Source organism: Paroedura picta, chromosome 4 (genome assembly GCF_049243985.1).
Source record: "Paroedura picta isolate Pp20150507F chromosome 4, Ppicta_v3.0, whole genome shotgun sequence".
NCBI classification, from domain to species: Eukaryota; Metazoa; Chordata; class Lepidosauria; order Squamata; family Gekkonidae; genus Paroedura; species Paroedura picta.
In genome coordinates, this window is record NC_135372.1 from 107,178,543 (window position 1) to 107,196,389 (window position 17,847).

The 17,847-nt window shown below is 42.4% G+C and overlaps 1 protein-coding gene across 3 annotated transcripts in view; it reads left to right on the forward strand.

Annotated features, from left to right (window-relative positions):
* CTTNBP2NL (CTTNBP2 N-terminal like) overlaps window positions 1-17,847 on the forward strand; it is a 36,301-nt gene that overhangs the window by 6,103 nt on the left and 12,351 nt on the right. For all 3 annotated transcript variants that reach the window (XM_077334908.1, XM_077334909.1, XM_077334910.1), the window contains exon 2: window positions 6,929-7,036. In XM_077334908.1, the coding sequence (XP_077191023.1) occupies window positions 6,938-7,036 (99 nt within the window). In that variant the 5' untranslated portion in view covers window positions 6,929-6,937. The remainder of the gene's footprint in view (window positions 1-6,928; window positions 7,037-17,847) is intronic.

Below are 17,847 nucleotides of genomic sequence, written 5' to 3' on the forward strand. Positions count from 1 at the left end.
ATTACTTGGAAGTAACCTTCTGTGAAGCTAATGTCTAAGTAAATCTGATTAGGATTCCGTTGTTATTCACAGCCTTCTTTCAAACATCCTCATTGAAGCTGCTATCTGCAAGTAGGTTGTAGAATATTATTGTCTTGGTTTAACAATAGCGAAACTAGTTTGTTTGTGAGTAGGGAGAATCTCAAAATTGTAATGTTAAATTAATGCTACTCTTGTAAACTGTGATTCATAGATGTTGGGATATATTGTTTATATCTCACAAGAAACCATATATGTATGTATATACTAGTAAATAAGCCCGCTGCAGTCAAAATGCAGCGGGCGCTAGCAGGGCACGCCATGAGGGCGGTGGGGATGTGCGGCCCTGCTCAGCAAGGGCGGGATCGTCCTGTGGGCCTGGTGCCTACCTCGTCGCAGGAGCTGGGTGGCTATTGGTCCGTGGGGCAGGCTACAGATGGTGGCGGCAGTCCTGAAGCTTCCATTGGCGGTGGTTTCTGGCTGGCTGCGTCGGGGCGGCGGTCCCGAAGCTTGCAGTGGCGTCGGCTTCTGGCTGGCTGGGCCGGGGGGGGGGGCAATGTGCTTGAGGTAGCGGCAGGTGGCGGCCTGACGCGTCGGGAGGCACTTTGCGCCTCCCGACGCGTCAGGCCGGCGGCAAAGGAGCAACTGTGAGGCGCGCGCAGCGCGCCTCGTACTTGCTCGGGGCTGGAAATCGGAGGGACCAATCGGCAGGTGCGAAGCCCTCCGATTGTCCAATCCAGACCCTTCCTCATCCCGGACACATCCCACCCCTAAAGCTCTTACTGTATTATTTAGTTAAGAAGATGTTAAGATGAGTGAAGACTTTTTAAAAATAAATGAGTTCTTTTTTTAGTCAGAGGCATACCTTTTTGGCTTGGCTGAATAGCTTGATGATTTTGCCTACTAGCCAGTGAGTGTGGACTTCCTTTTTTCTGACTTCACAAATATGATGTATCTTTCTTTATAGAGCCTCTTGTGGTGCAGAGTGGTGAGGCAGCAGACATGCAGTCTGAAGCTCTGCCCATGAGGCTGGGAGTTCAATCTCAGCAGCCGGCTCAAGGTTGACTCAGCCTTCCATCCCTCCAAGGTCAGTAAAATGAGTACCCAGCTCGCTGGGGGGTAAATGGTAATGACTGGGGAAGGCACTGGCAAACCACCCCGTATTGAGTCTGCTAAGAAAACACTAGAGGGCGTCACCCCAAGGGTCAGACATGACCCGGTGCTTGCACAGGGGATACCTTTACCTTTAACTAGGGCCCATTCCACACCCACTTTCAATGTGCTTTGGCAGCTGGATTTTCCAGTGCAGAACAGGAAAATCTACTTCTAAACTGCATTGAAAGTGTGCAGAATAGGCCCTAGATGCACATTGGAAGTAAACTGAACATCAGAAAATCATAATTGTTGAAATCTTTAGAGCTGGGACTTACATTCTCATGCCTGCACAGCAAACAGTTCAAGAGATCTCCTATTTGGTCCAAAGGATAAAGAATTCTGTCTTTGGCATGACTGTTAAAAAGATGCCAACTAAACCATATTCCATTACATTGTACAAACAGCACTGCAGGACCTGTCATAAGCCTTGCACAATTGTGAGCACTTACCATTTCCCGCTTGCACAGGGGATACCTTTACCGTTTTCTTTATATGATGTATGTTTCTTTATAATTACTCCTCAATGTCAAAATTATTTTTTTTAACATTTTTAAAGGGTAAAGACATATGGATATTGGGGAGGGAAAAGGAACTGCTTCCCTCCAACTGTGACATTGATATCCTAGATCCATCCTAGTCAGGTTTCCAGCCTGGCCATGGGGTAGAGACAGTGCTAGGCACCCTGATGGACAACCTCCATCGCCAGTTGGACCGGGGCGGGTCGACAGCTTGTATTATTAGACCACTCAGCAGCATTCGACACGGTTGATCATGAGCTTCTGGCTCACCACATTGCTGATGCTGGAATCAGAGGAACCACCCTTCAGTGGCTAATCTCCTTCCTCTGGGATCGTGGACAGAGGGACAGAGAGTAGCATTAGGAGAGAGCACGTCAAGCCATCACCAACTGGCATATGGAATCCCTCAAGGGGGAGTTCTCTCTCCTATTTATTCAATATCTTTATGCGCCCTCTTGCTCAACTGGTGCGGAGGTTTGGGCTGGGTTGCCACCAATATGCAGATGACACCCAGCTCCTCCTCTTGATGGATGGCCACCCTGACTCTCCCCCAGAAAGCCAGCTGCCTGGAAGCAGTGACAGGATGGCTCAAGCAGAGTTGTCTGAAGCTCAAGATGGAGGTCCTGTGGCTGGGTAGTGAGGAAGCATGCTTACCCACCCTGGATGTACAGCTATTAGTGGCCCACTCCACCAGGAACCTAGGCATGATTCTTGATGCCTCCCTCTCAATGAAGGCTCAGATTGTGACGGTAGCATGGCTGGCATTCTACCACCTTCGCCAAGCCAAACTACTAGTACCCTACGTGGCTCTGGAACACCTAGCCATAGTGATCCATGTGACAGTCACCTCTAGGCTGGACTTCTGCAACTCGCCCTATGCAGGCCTGCCCTTGACTTTTATCCGGAAACTGCAACTTGTCCATAATGCAGCTGCCAGGGTCCTCACAGCAAGACCTTGGAGGTCCCTCATTCAGCCCATCCTCCAGCAGCTGTTCAGGCTTCTGGTTAAATTCCGGATTAGATTTAAGGTTCAGGTTACCTTTAAGGCCATACACAGTCTGGGCCCTGTGTACCTGAGGGATCATCTCTCTACTCACCCTCCCCCCCCAAAGAACCTTATGCTCTAACACAGGGGTAGTCAACCTTGCAGGGGCTCATGGGAATTGTAGTTCATGGACATCTGGAAGACCACAGGTTGACTACCCCTGCTCTAGCACTTCCAACTTCCTGATGATTCCTGGCCCTGGGGAAGCTCGCTTGGCTTCAACCAGGGCCAGAGCTTTCTCTATCCTGGCCCCCATCTGGTGGAACGAGCTCCCAGAGGAAATCAGGGCCCTAGAACAGTTCCACAGGGCCTACAAAAGGGAGCTCCTCCACCAGGCATTTGGTTGAGGTAAACCTGTACCATCATTCCCAAGGGCCCTCTTCCTGTGGCACCCACCATAATTCCTCCCAACCCACTGGGCTATCAGTATGAGTTAATTTAATGTTTACCACAATTTTCTACTGTTCCATGTCCCATGCTTCACTTCATTCATTATTGTTAATCTAAGTTATCTGTATTGTTTCTGTTCTGTTTTGTGTGAACTGCCCTGAGCTTTCGGAGCAGCTGTCCTGTCCCTGAGTGTGTCTCCTCCAACCGGCTTGCCTGTCCAGCGGCCAGCCAATCGCTTTCTGTCCCCCACCCCTGACTACCCCCTCCCTCTTCCATTTCCCTCTAAAGCTCAGAGGCTGCAGATACCTGCTGTGTGAGAACTGCCCCTGACAGTGAGTTCCCTCCAGTGAGTCGGTACCGGGCTGCAGCTCCTCCTCGTCCTCCTTCCCAGCTGCTGCCTCAGGGGCTACCCTGCTAACCTTTGGTGCTCTCCGGCGGCCACCATGGCTGGGGCTCCCCCTCGGCGTGGCACCGTGCAGCTGCTGCTGGCAGTGCCCCCCCCAGTGGGTGGTGGGAAGTCAGGGGTGCTGGCAGGAAAGCAAGCGGAGCAGGCACTCAGGCGGTGTCCCTCGGCAAAAGACTACCCCCCCCCCGGGCCTCACTAAAATTTCAAGCGTTGCCTGGTCCCCAGTGATAAAAAGGTTGGGAACGTCTGGTCTAGCAGACTTCCCTACAAAAAAGTAACATTTCTCGGGGAGGGAAAAGTGAAGTTGTGAGATCTGTTAGAGAAAGAAATGGAATAGGCATGCCAGGTTCAAACATTCTAGAAGGTAAAGCATTCCATTGGTAGAGAGAGCAGTAAGGAAGAAATGGAGCTCCAAAGGAATGGTAGATAGTGGCCAAAATCCCAAATTAATTTCTATGGTCATGATTGCTAAGTGTAGGATGAGTGACTGACATTCATTTTCCTGCGCCTTCCCTTCTCTTTATCATTTTTGTTTGTTTCACACAGGAAGCTTCTGTATATTCTGGTGAGCCTGTTTCCTTTGATTGCAAGATTTTTTAAATAGTTCCTTCTGCAGTTCTAAACATTTGGCTTAAAACTATTGCACTGCTTTCCTGCAGTAACAATTTATATGTAATATTAAAATACCCTTTAAGTTTCAGAGTAGCACTGAATGCCTAGCCATGGAATGAGGGATAAAACTATGATAAATCCTGTGGGCTGTCCTTTTGGGAAGTATTATTCTCGTTGTTGTTGTTGTTGTTATTGAATTATTTATTTATTTCCCACCACTCCTGAGCCAGCTCGTGGCGGGTTACAAGTCATAAAACCCCCATTAAAAACCGATAATTAAAACATAATCCCCAATATTGTGGAAACCCCTCCCCACTACCCATTGTTACAGGGAGGGAGAAGGAGGTAGATGCAATGCTCATACTTGGAGGGGGGGGGGGCGTAGATCTACCTCACTGGCCCAAGTCTCAACCATAAACCTGGCGGAAGTGCTCTGTTTTACAGGCCCCTGCAGAATGCTGTAAGCTCCCACAGGGCCTGAAGCTCACCCTGGTGCTCATTCTACCTGGTTGGGGCCAGGACCGAAAAGGCCCTGGCCCTGGATGAGGCTAGGCATGCTTCCCTGGGGCCGGGAACGAGTAGCTCACTAGTATGCAAATACAGTTCTCTAACACTTTCCCCTTAATTGAAAAATAGTTAAGTAATAACAAGAGTTCTTCCCCTGTTCTGTGCAGCCATACTGTTAGGTACAAGAAGTAGTTTTAAATGTACAGTTTTCCCAGTTGGAAAATGTCAGTAGGTTTTAAAATGTATAGGATATGTGATCATATTCAACTAATTAGATCTCAAAACTTTTCAGTAGGCATACTATTTTTAAAGGTCATGCACTCGTTGTACAGATGGACAAAAGTATACTTCTAATCTTCAAAAGTGGCACTTAAATTGTTTTTAATGAATAAGGTCTGGCCTCTGACTCCATCATTGTTCACTTTATATAAAATGATTGCATTCAAGGGCCTGTTGAAACTGCAAGGAAGTTATGGACATTTACACTCTTAAAATGTCAAGGAAAGGTTTCAGTAAAGGGGAAAGAAAATATTCTGTGTGTGTGCTGCTGTTTTAGAACAACATACTTCCTTCTTTGTTGTGTCGGCACTGATTTGACTGTGTCTGGTTTTGTTAGAAATTTCGAAATGAGACATTTATAAGTTTTCCAAGCCATTTAAATTTCCCCAGACAGCCAGCCATGTTATTTATCTGTGGTACTAAACAGGCATACTGTGTTGACAGTTATAATGATTATTTACACCACATTTTAAAACAGATACTGCATGAGGGAGCCATAGTTTGTTCTCATTTGGAGAATAATTTGCAATAAATTCAGCAATGCACCTTTTTATCCTCACCTTTGGAATCTTTCATACTTTAACCTAATATGCAGCAATATTAAAGAGGCTGCACTCCTCAATCAATATGGGGGATCTTGGTGGATTCGTACTTAATAAAAAAACAAACTCATGAAGCTTCTGTCAGTAGAACAGCAATTTAGAAATACTGTTCCTTAAAGCTGAACATGTTTTCATTGGCATATGTGTATGTAGAATTATGCAAATAGTTTGCAAAGTAGTACAGCCTTTTGAATACAGTGCACTCTACTTAAATGCACTGAAGTGAGAAAGTCTTTATCTAAGAGTGCAAGCTGTTGTGTTTTGTTAGTCATTGCAGTATCTACTGCAGTAGAGAGACCACGTTCCTCAATCAATATGAGAACATGATGGAATTCTAATTAAAAAAAACATTTTTGACAGGACAACACTTAAGAAATATTAAGAAAATTGTTAGTGAGGCAGTTTAGCTTTATGATCCGGATGCCAAACACACCCAACTTTTAAAATGTACACTTATATTACCATGCTACTCAGTGACAGTGAGGGAGCTGCATTAGTATTTGTATTGTACCTTGACCTTCTGAGCCAGCATATGCTTGTGAGTTTTTGAGAAGAGGTGAATTGTAATAGCAGCCATAAAAAAAGAACTTGCACTGCCATGTGTATTTTAGTAGTACAGCTTCTAATATGAAAACTTTGAAACCGGAGCCTCTCAGTTTGTGTGTATGTTATTGTGCTATAAATGTAGGTATTGTGGTTGCTAGTTAAAGGTATTAGTTAAACGTTAGAGCAGGGGTGGCCAAACTCTGGCTCTCCAGATATCCATGAGCCTCTGCCAGCACATGCAGGCAGAGGCTCCTCATGGGAATTATAATCCATGGACATCTGGAGAGCCACAATTTGGCCACCCCTGCTTTGGAGGAATTGCCATATTACATTTGCATTAAAAACAAAAGTATTGTCACTTTAAAAACTTATGTATGTGTGGTCACAGATAAACACAAGTATTACAAATATAAACCAAGACATGGGAGAGGGGGTGTTATATATTGCTACAGAATGAGAACGAAAGACCTAGTAGTGCAGGGCTAGAATACAAATAAAAATGTCATGTGATTGTGTGATTGCATTAAGCTGACAGTGTCAGTCATGTCTACTCTTACCTCTCTGAGGTCCTGGATTCATCTTTTGCATTGCTTACTATGTGATCTTTTAAACTGGAGTTTTGAACCTGGGATCTTCTGCATAGCAAAGCTACTGAGCCCAAGCCCCACATCAGAGATGGAGAAAAAAGTGCAAATGATCCAATCTGAATAGGTGAAGCCTATTCCCTAATAATGATCTACTGGCAAAGCAAGATTACTTTTTGTAATGGACTGTTCCTTGGCCCTGTTGAGGGATGGAACGTGAGTGGGTGGATACTATGTATATATAACTAGTACACTTATTTTTTCAGGTGTTCAAGATGAATCTGGAAAAGCTCAGCAAACCTGAACTACTGACTCTATTCAGCATTCTTGAAGGGGAACTTGAAGCTCGAGATCTTGTCATAGAAGCCTTAAAGGTATGCTATACCAGAACAGAATTGAAATACTGCCGTGTTGCTTCAGATGCTTCACTTCATATCAGCCTGAAGAGAAAGTTAAGCAGTAATGATTAAGTTTAATAGTGTTGCGGTTTGTATTTTGTCAGTAATATCAGCAAACACTATGTATTAGCCTATATTTTAGTGTTCTTTGTCAAAAGTTGACTTCAAGAATGAACAGTTCTATGGTTGAGCACCTTGGATGCTATAAATATAAGACTATCATCTCTCAATCTCAAATTGTACTCTATCAGAGAAGAGTGATGGGTCTTGAACTTCTTGTTCTACCTGTCATGTTTCAACACGTTTATGTAAAGAAATTCTGAAGAACATCAACTGCATTGCTTTTAGTAAGCTGGAATAGTGACACAGATTCTTCTTCTGTCCTGGAGTCTGTGTTGTTCAACATATTTATAAATGATTTGGATGAGGGATTAGAGGGGGTACTCTTTTGCAGATGATACTAAACTGGGAGGGGTAGCAAACACAACAGAAGACAGAATCAGAATACAGAATGATCTTGATAGGCTCGAGAATCGGGCTAAACTAAATAAAATGAAATTTATTGGGGACAAATGTTAACTTCTGCATTTATGTAGGAAAAACCATATACACCAATACAGGATGGAGGAGACTTGTCTTAGCAGTAGTATGTGTGAAAAGGATTTAGGAGTCTTAGTAGATCATACATTGAACATCAGTCAGCTGTGTGCCTCGGTGGCTAAAAAGGCAAATGGGATTGTGGGCTGTATCAAACAGAGTATCGTGTCCAGATCACGGGAGGTGATGGTACCACATTAGTCTGTCTGGTTCAGCCTCACTTAGAATACTGTGTTCAGGTTTGGGTACCCCAGATGAAGAGGGGTATAGACAAACTGGAGCATGTCTAGAGGAGGGCAACAAAGATGGTGAGAGGTTTGGAGACCAAGACATATGAGGAAAGGTTGGGGGAGCACCTGGCAGACCTGAACAGATACGCAAATCTGCTCGCCGGTCGCCCCAGGAACCGGAACCGGCATCTTGAGGGTCCTACAGATCCATAGAGAGGGAGGGAGACCAAGCTCTCTGGATCCAAACCGTGGCATGTGCTCAAGGTCATGATGGCGCCCTTGTCGTAAATAACTTTCTTAGCTTGGAACGACCAGCTGACCCTACATTCTTCCCAGATCATCTTTTACCAGATTGACAGGAGCTGAAATCTACAATAGTAAAGACCGTGAGTGTTTTGGTTTTTCCTTTCTTTTCCTCACAAGCTCTTCCCCCCCTTCTCAACCAATTTACAAGTGAATTCTTTCGTTAAGTGGGAGCTCCCAGATAATCACACCCATTAATCAAACCAAGAAAGAGCTTAAAGAAAAAAGAGACTTTAAAGATTTGTTGGAGAGAGTTCAGGGGGGGACGTTGACTTTATACGGAGATCGACAAACTGATAATTTTGGATCGCTCGAGCTCCCGCAAGACCTCATGAGACTTTCTGTTTATAATCTGTGACTGCCTAGAACTATGGAAGAATTAACTAAAGCACAGCTTCTCCATTTGTTATGCGAAGGGAGCTCAAAGATACTGAAAGCAGTCAACAAGCTGGAAAATGAAATCCAAAAGACTAAGAAAGAGCTTTTAGACAGAACCGACACAATTCAGCCAACAATACTTCAAACGAGAATTCAATGTCTGGAAGTTAATCAACAGGAGGGGGAGAGAGCTAGAGACGTAAAAATCAAAAGCACCTTGGAAGAACTTGGGAAAACAGATTTAAGGAAGGAAAGCACCGAAAACCTGGAAGTCTATTTAGAGCAGGAAGTGATTTGGATCAACAAAATAAATAGAGTCTATTCAAAGGCGACAGCACGCAGGAAGCTATCAGGAGACATCTCTGTGCGACCTGAGGAAGAGATCCGGATTGACAAAGTATACAGAGCCTATTTAAAGGCGACTGCAAGCAAGAATCAAGTAAGAGACTTCTTTGGCCATGAAAATACTCTACTATGGAAAAAAACACAATTTCATTTTCTGCGACCACCTGAAGGATGTGATGAACAGTGGAGCATTCTCCTGGTTTCCTGTAGGGAAGACAGCAGCAGTAACTTTTAGGACAGGACCAATATATGAAGGGAACTGACTTTATATCATCTAAGACAATAATAGAATATATTCTTATAATAGACTATACTCTCATATGTATCAACAATTACCCTGCTAAGAAAGATGGTAATAATTTCTAGATCAGGATCAATATGTGATGGGAACTGAATATGTATGCCAATATGTATGTTAAAAGAGGATAGCAAACTATATTTCAAATGTATTAACAAGACAGCAGCAGTAACTCTTAGGTCAGGGCCAATTTATGAAGGCGACTGACCTTATATCACTTAAGATAATAATAGAATATATTCTTATAACAGATCATACTCTCATATATATTAACAATCATTTTGCTAAGAAAGATGGTAAAAACTTCTAGATTAGGATTAATATGTGATGGGAACTGAATATGTATGTTAAAAGAGGATGGCAAACCATATCAGCTGGTCGCTTTTTTCTCTTTACTCTCTGTAAATGCTTCATACAATAATAAATAATAAAATTATATATATATAAAAAGTAAAGGTATCCCCTGTGCAAGCACCGAGTCATGTCTGACCCTTGGGGTGACGCCCTCTAGCGTTTTCTTGGCAGACTCAATACAGGGTGGTTTGCCAGTGCCTTCCCCAGTCATTACCATTTTACGCCCCAGCAAGCTGGGTACTTAAATTACTGACCTCGGAAGGATGGAAGGCTGAGTCAACCTTGAGCCGGCTGCTGGGATTGAATTCCCAGTCTCATGGTCAGAGCTTCACACAGAATGTCAGCTGTGCCACAAGAGGCTCAAACTCTGGTTTAGTGATGTCTAAATACAAGTTAGCAAACTAGCTTCTTGCTGAGGTGCTAAATTGATTTCTAAATTATTGCTTGTATCCATCTTCTACTATGGTTTTAATTGATGACAGACTGCAGAAATCTCAGTTTGTTCTGTAGTCCTGAGCATCTTAGTCTCCTCTCTTCACAGCGGGAGGTGCAGATTAATAGAAGACCTTGCTGTTCCAGCTGTATTGACATTGATGGTGCCTTCTCAGGGCGCTCCTGCATCTCTCCACAGACACACCGCCTCCGACTAGTGATGAGTCACTAAGCAGGAATGTGTTTCAGAGACTTCAGCCTCTCCTAAGGGGAAACCTAAAAGACAGCAAAATAACAGATGAGGGTCTGCCGTGAAAGGTTGAGTTTTCATTTAAAACTCCAGAAATTCATTGAAATAGCTAAAGCTGGACTTTGGGGCGGGGGGATACTGAAGATCCTTAGCCAATAGCAAAAGAGGAGCTTTAGTTTGCTCTGGGTATCTTTCTTTAAATATTTATTGTATCCTACATTTCTAATGGGTCATAATTAAAAATGTACAAAATAACTCTTTCCCCCCCCCGCCCAATGCCTGCTGTGCTCATTAAAAGTCTAGGCAAATAAAATGGCATTGGAGCACCTCTTGAATTATTTCTAAACATTTATGTGGCCCTGTCAGAGCCTATTTTACAAAAAGCTACAATGCAGGAAAGATAGGTGCTCTCTGTTTTTTGCCAGGTGGGCTACTTTAAGTTTTGAAAGCTGCCAGTAGATGGCAGACTGAGACCCATACAGGGATGCATGGATAGAGATGGTCCTTTAAATATATGAGGCTGGGGAGGGGGCTGGAGTTCTTTTAGGGTCTCTTTCTTGTTATGGATTAACCTCAGAAGAAAGAAACTACCACTAAATGTAGCATGATTATTACAAAGAAGAAGCTTTTTGGTATTGATCTTGAACGGTAGCAATACATCAGTTTCCCATAAATGGTTGTCTTTAGAGGCTCCTATCATGTGGATGCTATAGAAAGCTTGAGCTTATGCAGTTTGCAGGATTGCGCTCCCTCCTAGTAGAGTCCTGGTAGATTTCTAATAGCCTTACGCATCTCAGGTAAATCATCCCTTCAACAAGTTAAAATACAAGGGCAGGCAAAAAATAGTGAAAAGTGAAGTTATGCTTTAGAAAAAGAGAGCTAATTCTGATTGAACCAGAAATATATTTTATGTATTTATACATTATTTATAGTCCACTTTTCTCGCATGGACTCAAGGTGGATTACACATAGTGAGCATAATAAAAAATGGGACATTCCATAACAATCCACCAGAAAGAACAAGAACATAGCATAAGTGTTAATATGACATATTAGGCAGCACAGAAATCACATAACAGGATCCTAATGACAATATGCTGTACACAGTAGAAAAGAGTAGAAATGATGATCATTTATCCAAATAGGTTTGTGAAACCATTTGGTACTATGCAGCCTTATTACCTGTGCAGAAAAACTCTTTTGAACATTTTAGTTTTGCATAGTTGGATGAAAGTCAGGAGATTGGGAGCTTTTTTGACCTCCTCAGACAGGACATTCCATAAGGTGGGAGCTACGATGGAGAAAGCATGTGTATAGGTAGTTGTTTATTTTGCCCATTTGCAGGTTAGTACCTGTAAAAACACCTGCTGACATGAGAGGAATTGTCATGGTGGAGTGTAGAGTCATAGGTGGTCTCATAAGTAAAAGAGACCAAGATGATGAAGGGTTTATATGTGATAGCCCATATCTTAAACAAAGCTCAGTAACAAATGAGCAACCAATGGGGGGTTTCTAGAATGGGAATCATATACTTGCTCCTGCTTGCTCCCACACTAATAGTTGAGCCACAGCATTCTAGAGCTTATGGTTGAGGTCATGGCTGTTTGGAAATTATATGGGCCTCCCTCCTTCCCCTGACTCTCCCCCCCCCCCCATTATTTTAGACAATCCCCAGTCTGGTTAGCTTGGTGGAGGGGAGTGGATTTAAGGGGATGGGGGGAGGGATACTAGTTTTAACTATTATTGCTACTGTAATACCTCCCCAAGCCTGCTAGCAGGAAGGGGTGGTAGACATAGTCAAATTAATAATCCTGTACCAGATGCTTAAATATTGTTGGGTATTAAGAATAGTAGCTATTTGTGTACTTGTTTTAAATTATGTGCCTTCTGTTTAATTGTATTTTTACATAGAATAATGCTTGCACATTCAAAGCAGAATCTTCAAAATTTTTAGTATTTCCTTGCATTCATTTTTGTCTTCTGTCAAACTCCATGTGTGGTTGACTGCAACATCTTTATCTCTTATACCGACACAGCCCTTTTTAAAGGGATATGTCCAGATTTTACCTTTCTTTGCTCCCTGTGATCCAAATGGTTATCCTTTGCCATTTGGGAAGCTGCTTGACTATGTAGTCAATACATGTCAGCATCTTGTTAATAGCCATATGTTTTATTTCTGCTGAGCTAGTGAAGTAAAAACAAATGTACTTACTTAATTGTTTTGTACATAAAACTAATAGAGCAGGATTTTATTTTACTGTAGCTAAAATCACTACATGGCTATAATAAATACTTAAATGCTATCACGTTATAGCTGACTTACGGAGACATTTCATGGGATTTTCAAGGCAAGAGATGAGCAGAGCTGGCTTCCATTGCCTGACTCTACATAGCAGCCATGGTCTATCATCCCAAATATTAACCATTGCTGACTATACTTACCTTCCCAGTTAGTCTAGGTTATTCAGGCTGCTACTGCATAGTTAGCCTAAATAAAACTTGTAGTCTGTCTTTTAATATACTAGTAACTGTTTGCTTTTTAGTTTTTGGTATATAGAACATAATTCAGTTTGTGAGCTGCTGTGGATTAAAGATAAAAAGTTCATTCATTTACCATGTTACTAGCTGTTAGATTAATGAAATGAAGTAATCTTTATTCCTCACAATCCCCTTGTTATGACCTCTGTCTGTACTTATTTTCAAACATCTGTCTCTAGAGAAGCAATGAATGAGGAAGTTCCAAGATTGCTCAGTAAGCTATTTAAGAACATAAGAAGAGCCCTGCTGGATGAGACCAGTGTCCATGTAGTCGGGCATCCAGTTCTACAGTGGCTAAACAGTTCTTCTGGAGGACCAACTACAGGGCATTGAGGTCAAGGGCTTCTCCTGGCTCTGGAATTCAGAGGTTTAGAACCTTCTCTAAATACAAAGGTTCCCCTCAGTCACCATGGCTAGTTGCCATTGATAAACTTATCAGAGTCAGTTTGGTACAGTCGTTAGGAGTGTGGACTTCTAATCTGGCATGCAGGTTCGATTCTGCGCTTCCCCACATGCAACCAGCTGGGTGACCTTGGACTCGCCACGGCTCTGATAAAGCTGTTCTGACCAGGCAGTGATATCAGGGCTCTCTCAGCCTCACCCTCCCCACAGGGTGTCTGTTGTGGGGAGAGGACTGGGAAGGCGATTGTAAGCCGCTTTGAGCCTCCTTCGGGTAGGGAAATGTGGCACATAAGAACCAACTCTTCTTCTTCTTAACCTCCATGAATCCCCCTTTAAAGTTGTTTATTCCTGTAGTCAACACTGTACCTTCTGACAGCAAATTCCATATTTATGCATCAATCTCTTTAAAGAAGTATTTCCTTTTGTCCATCTTGAACCTACAGTCCATCACCTTATTTGAAGAAGATTTCAGCACCAATGAAAATTGCTTGAGAATTTTTGGTTCAACAGTACAGTGGAGTCAGCTATTTAAATGGCTTGCTTGTATGATATCAGAGCAGGAGAAATTCACACAGAGATGCACTTCTTAGATCCAAGGGATAAGTTTTAGGTCAAACCACACATTGATGCACAAAATATAAAATAGCTTGTGGGAACTATTTTTCCCAAGGCAGCTGCTTCATATTCAGAGAACCTTTCAAGCTACATGCCTTACAATTTTAGCTGTGCACTTTTTACATATCCTCGTATCCTTCTGTGTGATTGTAACACATTGCTTCTGAATCTACATGTCTTCTTTCCATCACACCCTGATTGGAGCTGGGAATGGATGTTCAATACTGCAGTCCATGCAATCTGTGGGTGTTGAACAAAGTAGCTCTGCATAAGATTGTGCTGCAAAGCACTCATCTCCACCCTGATCCAGTCAATTGTCTGACTCTCTAGAGTTAGAACAAATTTCACCATCTCTGCAGTTTAATGAAATACTAATTTTAAAGCATTTATTCCTTCATGTTGGTATTTCTCAGTATTTCATCTTCACTTCTCAGCATTATCTCCCTTCCAAATATTTCCTCTTCTTTAGTTTGATTTCTGCACATCTGTATCAACTGCCAAGTGTGTCCCTACCCATGAAGGGTGCTCTTCTGCCAGGAAAGGGCTTATGTTTGGCCCAGAAGTTGTTAATTTCATTCATGCATTTGTTTGAACCCTTTTTAATGCTAAAGCGGGAAGAACCTCTGCCACTGAGTGATTGTCTCCTTTATTCTCCTTACTTTTACTTTAACTGCAAAACTGGGAGTGAGACAGGCCCTTTCACTGGCTAGTATTGGTAGGTCTGGTGAACTGATACGAATGCTAGGTGGTCTAGTTGAGTTTTCTTTGCACAGACACAGGGTAATGTTATATTGCTATCATGGGTTCTTAGCTGCCTTAAATCCTTGTGAGAAAGACTATATATGGTGATGAAAATAACAAATTGGCATGTGCCAGTTGTACAGCATGTTTGTGTCCATGTGTAGTCATCTTGTAAGATTAGTACTATGGCTGAATTGCAAAGTTCAGTTAGCAGCCTAGCACAAATGTGATACAGTTCTCAAAACTGTATGACTTCATTCAGTGGCCTATCCATGGTCTGCTGTACTCTTCCTCTCATCTATTTCTTACCATTTTAGAGAGTAAGCCTTAACACATTGAGGCACAGTCCTGTGTGAGGCACAGTCCTGTGTGATGTGACATTCAAGTATCTTGGCTTCTGCGAGGAGAGAAGACCAAAGAAGCTTATTAAGAGTGGAAATAGCAGCTCTAGGAGCCATTCTGTGCAGTTCCACAGAGTTCCTACCTTTGTAGGACCCTGCAATGTGCCTACAATGAGCTCTGATTCCTTGTGATACAAAGGCTTGCAGCTATTTTAGATAAGGGCCCCCGATTCTCTAAAGGTTCTCTAAAATGTTAGGTGGTGTAAGTAGTTGGGCGGGCATCTAAGAAGGAGAAGCCTTTCTAAAGGTATAAAAATTATGTGGGCCAGATAGGTTTGTGCCTATTTGCTGAGTTAATACAGGGTGATTAATTTGATTTTGAATTTGAATGTTGTAAGAAATGACAGCTATCACAATGCTTGTGAAATCCCAGCTATTTTTTCTTATTTGATCAAGGATATTAATGGGTTTTCAGACTGCCAAAGCGAGTCTCCTCAACAAAATAGGTGTCATTTTGGAGGATTAATTACATTATTTTTCCAGTTTTGCTCAAGGGTTTTTAAAGAGCACTAACTGCCTTGAGGCTTACAATGAAGCAGGTCAGAAATCAAACTTTAAAGAAGGAAGTTGCTTGCTGTTCCAATTTGGGGCTAGTGGTATGGAAAGAATTATTTATTCTTTCAAGAGGAATTTAATCATCCTCTTCATCCAGGAGAATATTGCAATGTGATGAGTGATTTGTGGAAACGGATTGGGGCGGCCAGGCGGGGGGGGGGGACTACCACAGATGGTCTGGTGTCTTAATAGGCTACTAAATCAAAATTTGTATAAAGCTTTAAAAGAACAGTCTAATCCTTGGTCTTCTCAAATGTGCTTACATCTCAAGGGCTGTGTCCTTGTTTTTCTCTCTCACCAGGCTATAAAAATTTGTTTCAATAATACAGTCTTGTCCTGGATAGATCACTATAGCCTTTCTATAGTGCTTCAGGAAAAAACTCAGTATCATCTTTATGTGTGGCTTTTCGGCTGGTCATAATCAGCTAGCTTTTTAAATAATTGGTGGCAGCTGAGGAATGCTATGTCTTCTAAGCTCTACATTTAGTATTGAACACATTTGCTTGGTTTTTAGCTGTAATGTAAAATGTCAGGAAGTCATCATCATTTAAATTGTTCAGTAATGTCTCAGTGTTTTTGTACATACTGTCCTCCCATATTTACAATAGCAAGTGTTTCTATTGTTAATTTTGTTGCTTTTTGAAGTAATATGTCAAAAGTTATATAGCTAGGAATGATAGTCTTTCTTTACATTGTGTGTTGGCTTTGTGACAGTGTTGTCATTCTGTTTGGTAATGTAGACTCATGAACTCTCAACATAAATTTTGGAGCAGCTGATGCTATTACTTTGATGTGTAATGACTGTGCTAATAAGGCACTGAGGAGATGGGGTAAGAATTTATTAATTCTTTATCTACAGGATTAATAAGAGCATATGATAAGTATATTCTTGTAACCTTGCAACTAAGCTCACGCATGTTAGAAGCCTGCCTGCTGACCTTTCACAATTAACACTGAAGGAGAAATAAAGAACAAATCTTTTCTGAGGTTAACCTGTCTAGTCTGCTTGTAGCAATTCTAAGTGCCCAGGAGAACGGCTATTAAATTATGAGACTGCATTGGTGGTGGTGGTGGTGTGTTTTATTTTAACTAACAAACTGTTTGGGGATAGGATCTGAGCCAGCAATATGCTTATAGAGGAAGCCATTGTCCCAAAAAATACAACAGGTTCTAGAAAACTATTGATGCTCAGGAGAAAGACACATAAGCATTGTATGTATAAAAGCATAGAAATAAAATAAATATTTCCCTCAGTATATCGCACTATTTTATCTCATCATTCCTCCAAGGATCTCATAACAGGATATGTGGGTCTACCTTCCCTCATAATCCACTCTCTTAAATGTGTTAAGCTGAAAAGGGGGGGAGCAACTGGCCCAAGGCCACTCAGCCAGCTTCAGAACAAAGGATCTGAAGCCCCCTCTGTAGAAGAGGCTTGCTCATCCATGGAGTAGGGCAAGGCATGTGATTTGTTTTCATAGGACAACTGAGATGGTTCAGATGGTGAAAAGGACATCACAGGACCTTTACAAGAGTGGCAGGCTCATGGTAGCCTTGGCTGCAAATGGGGTTGCTAATTTCAGGATGGGAAATTCCTGGCAATTTGTGGGTGGAGCCAGGGGAGGGGAGGCACCTCAAAAGGATATAGCACAATAGAGTTCACCGTTTCAAACAGCTACTGCATTCTGCTATTTGGTCTGCTGCTTGGCTGATGATGTCTGTCCTAACTGCAATTATTCTTGTTTGCAATCTGTTCCAATCCAGCTGGCATTGGAGGTCATCTGTTAGGGCTACCAAGACAATCTCCACCCCATGGTCGGGCTAGAAACCCAGCTGGTAAGGATCAAGGACTAGATATGCTAATAACTGGTCCACAGCATCCCATTCAACCACATTCCCTAGAAATGCAAGGTTTCCTTAGCAGTGGCCAAACTACTGCCTTTTTCAGCTCCCTTGGGAACACCCCTGAGGTCAGGAAGAAGTTAACAATCTCCCAGATGAGGCCTTCTATCCTCTCATTGCTCATCTTGAACAGCCAAGAAGGACAGGGTTCAAGAGGACATGTGGTCAGCCTTACCAAAGTTAGCAGCCTATTTACTTCAGTCTTTGAGAGTTGTCTGAAGCCTTCAAACGTATTCTCCAAAGATAGCCAAGGGGCCCCCAATTCCCTTAGTGTATCAAGGTTGGGTGGAATGTTGCAGTGGAGTAACAAGACTTTGTCCACAGAATAGCTCTCAAATATCTCACAGATAATATCCGGGTGACTACTAATTGAGCACCCATCTTTGAGGGCAGTGACATACCTAATTACCCTAAATAATTGAGTTTGGTGAGCGCTAGTGGACACA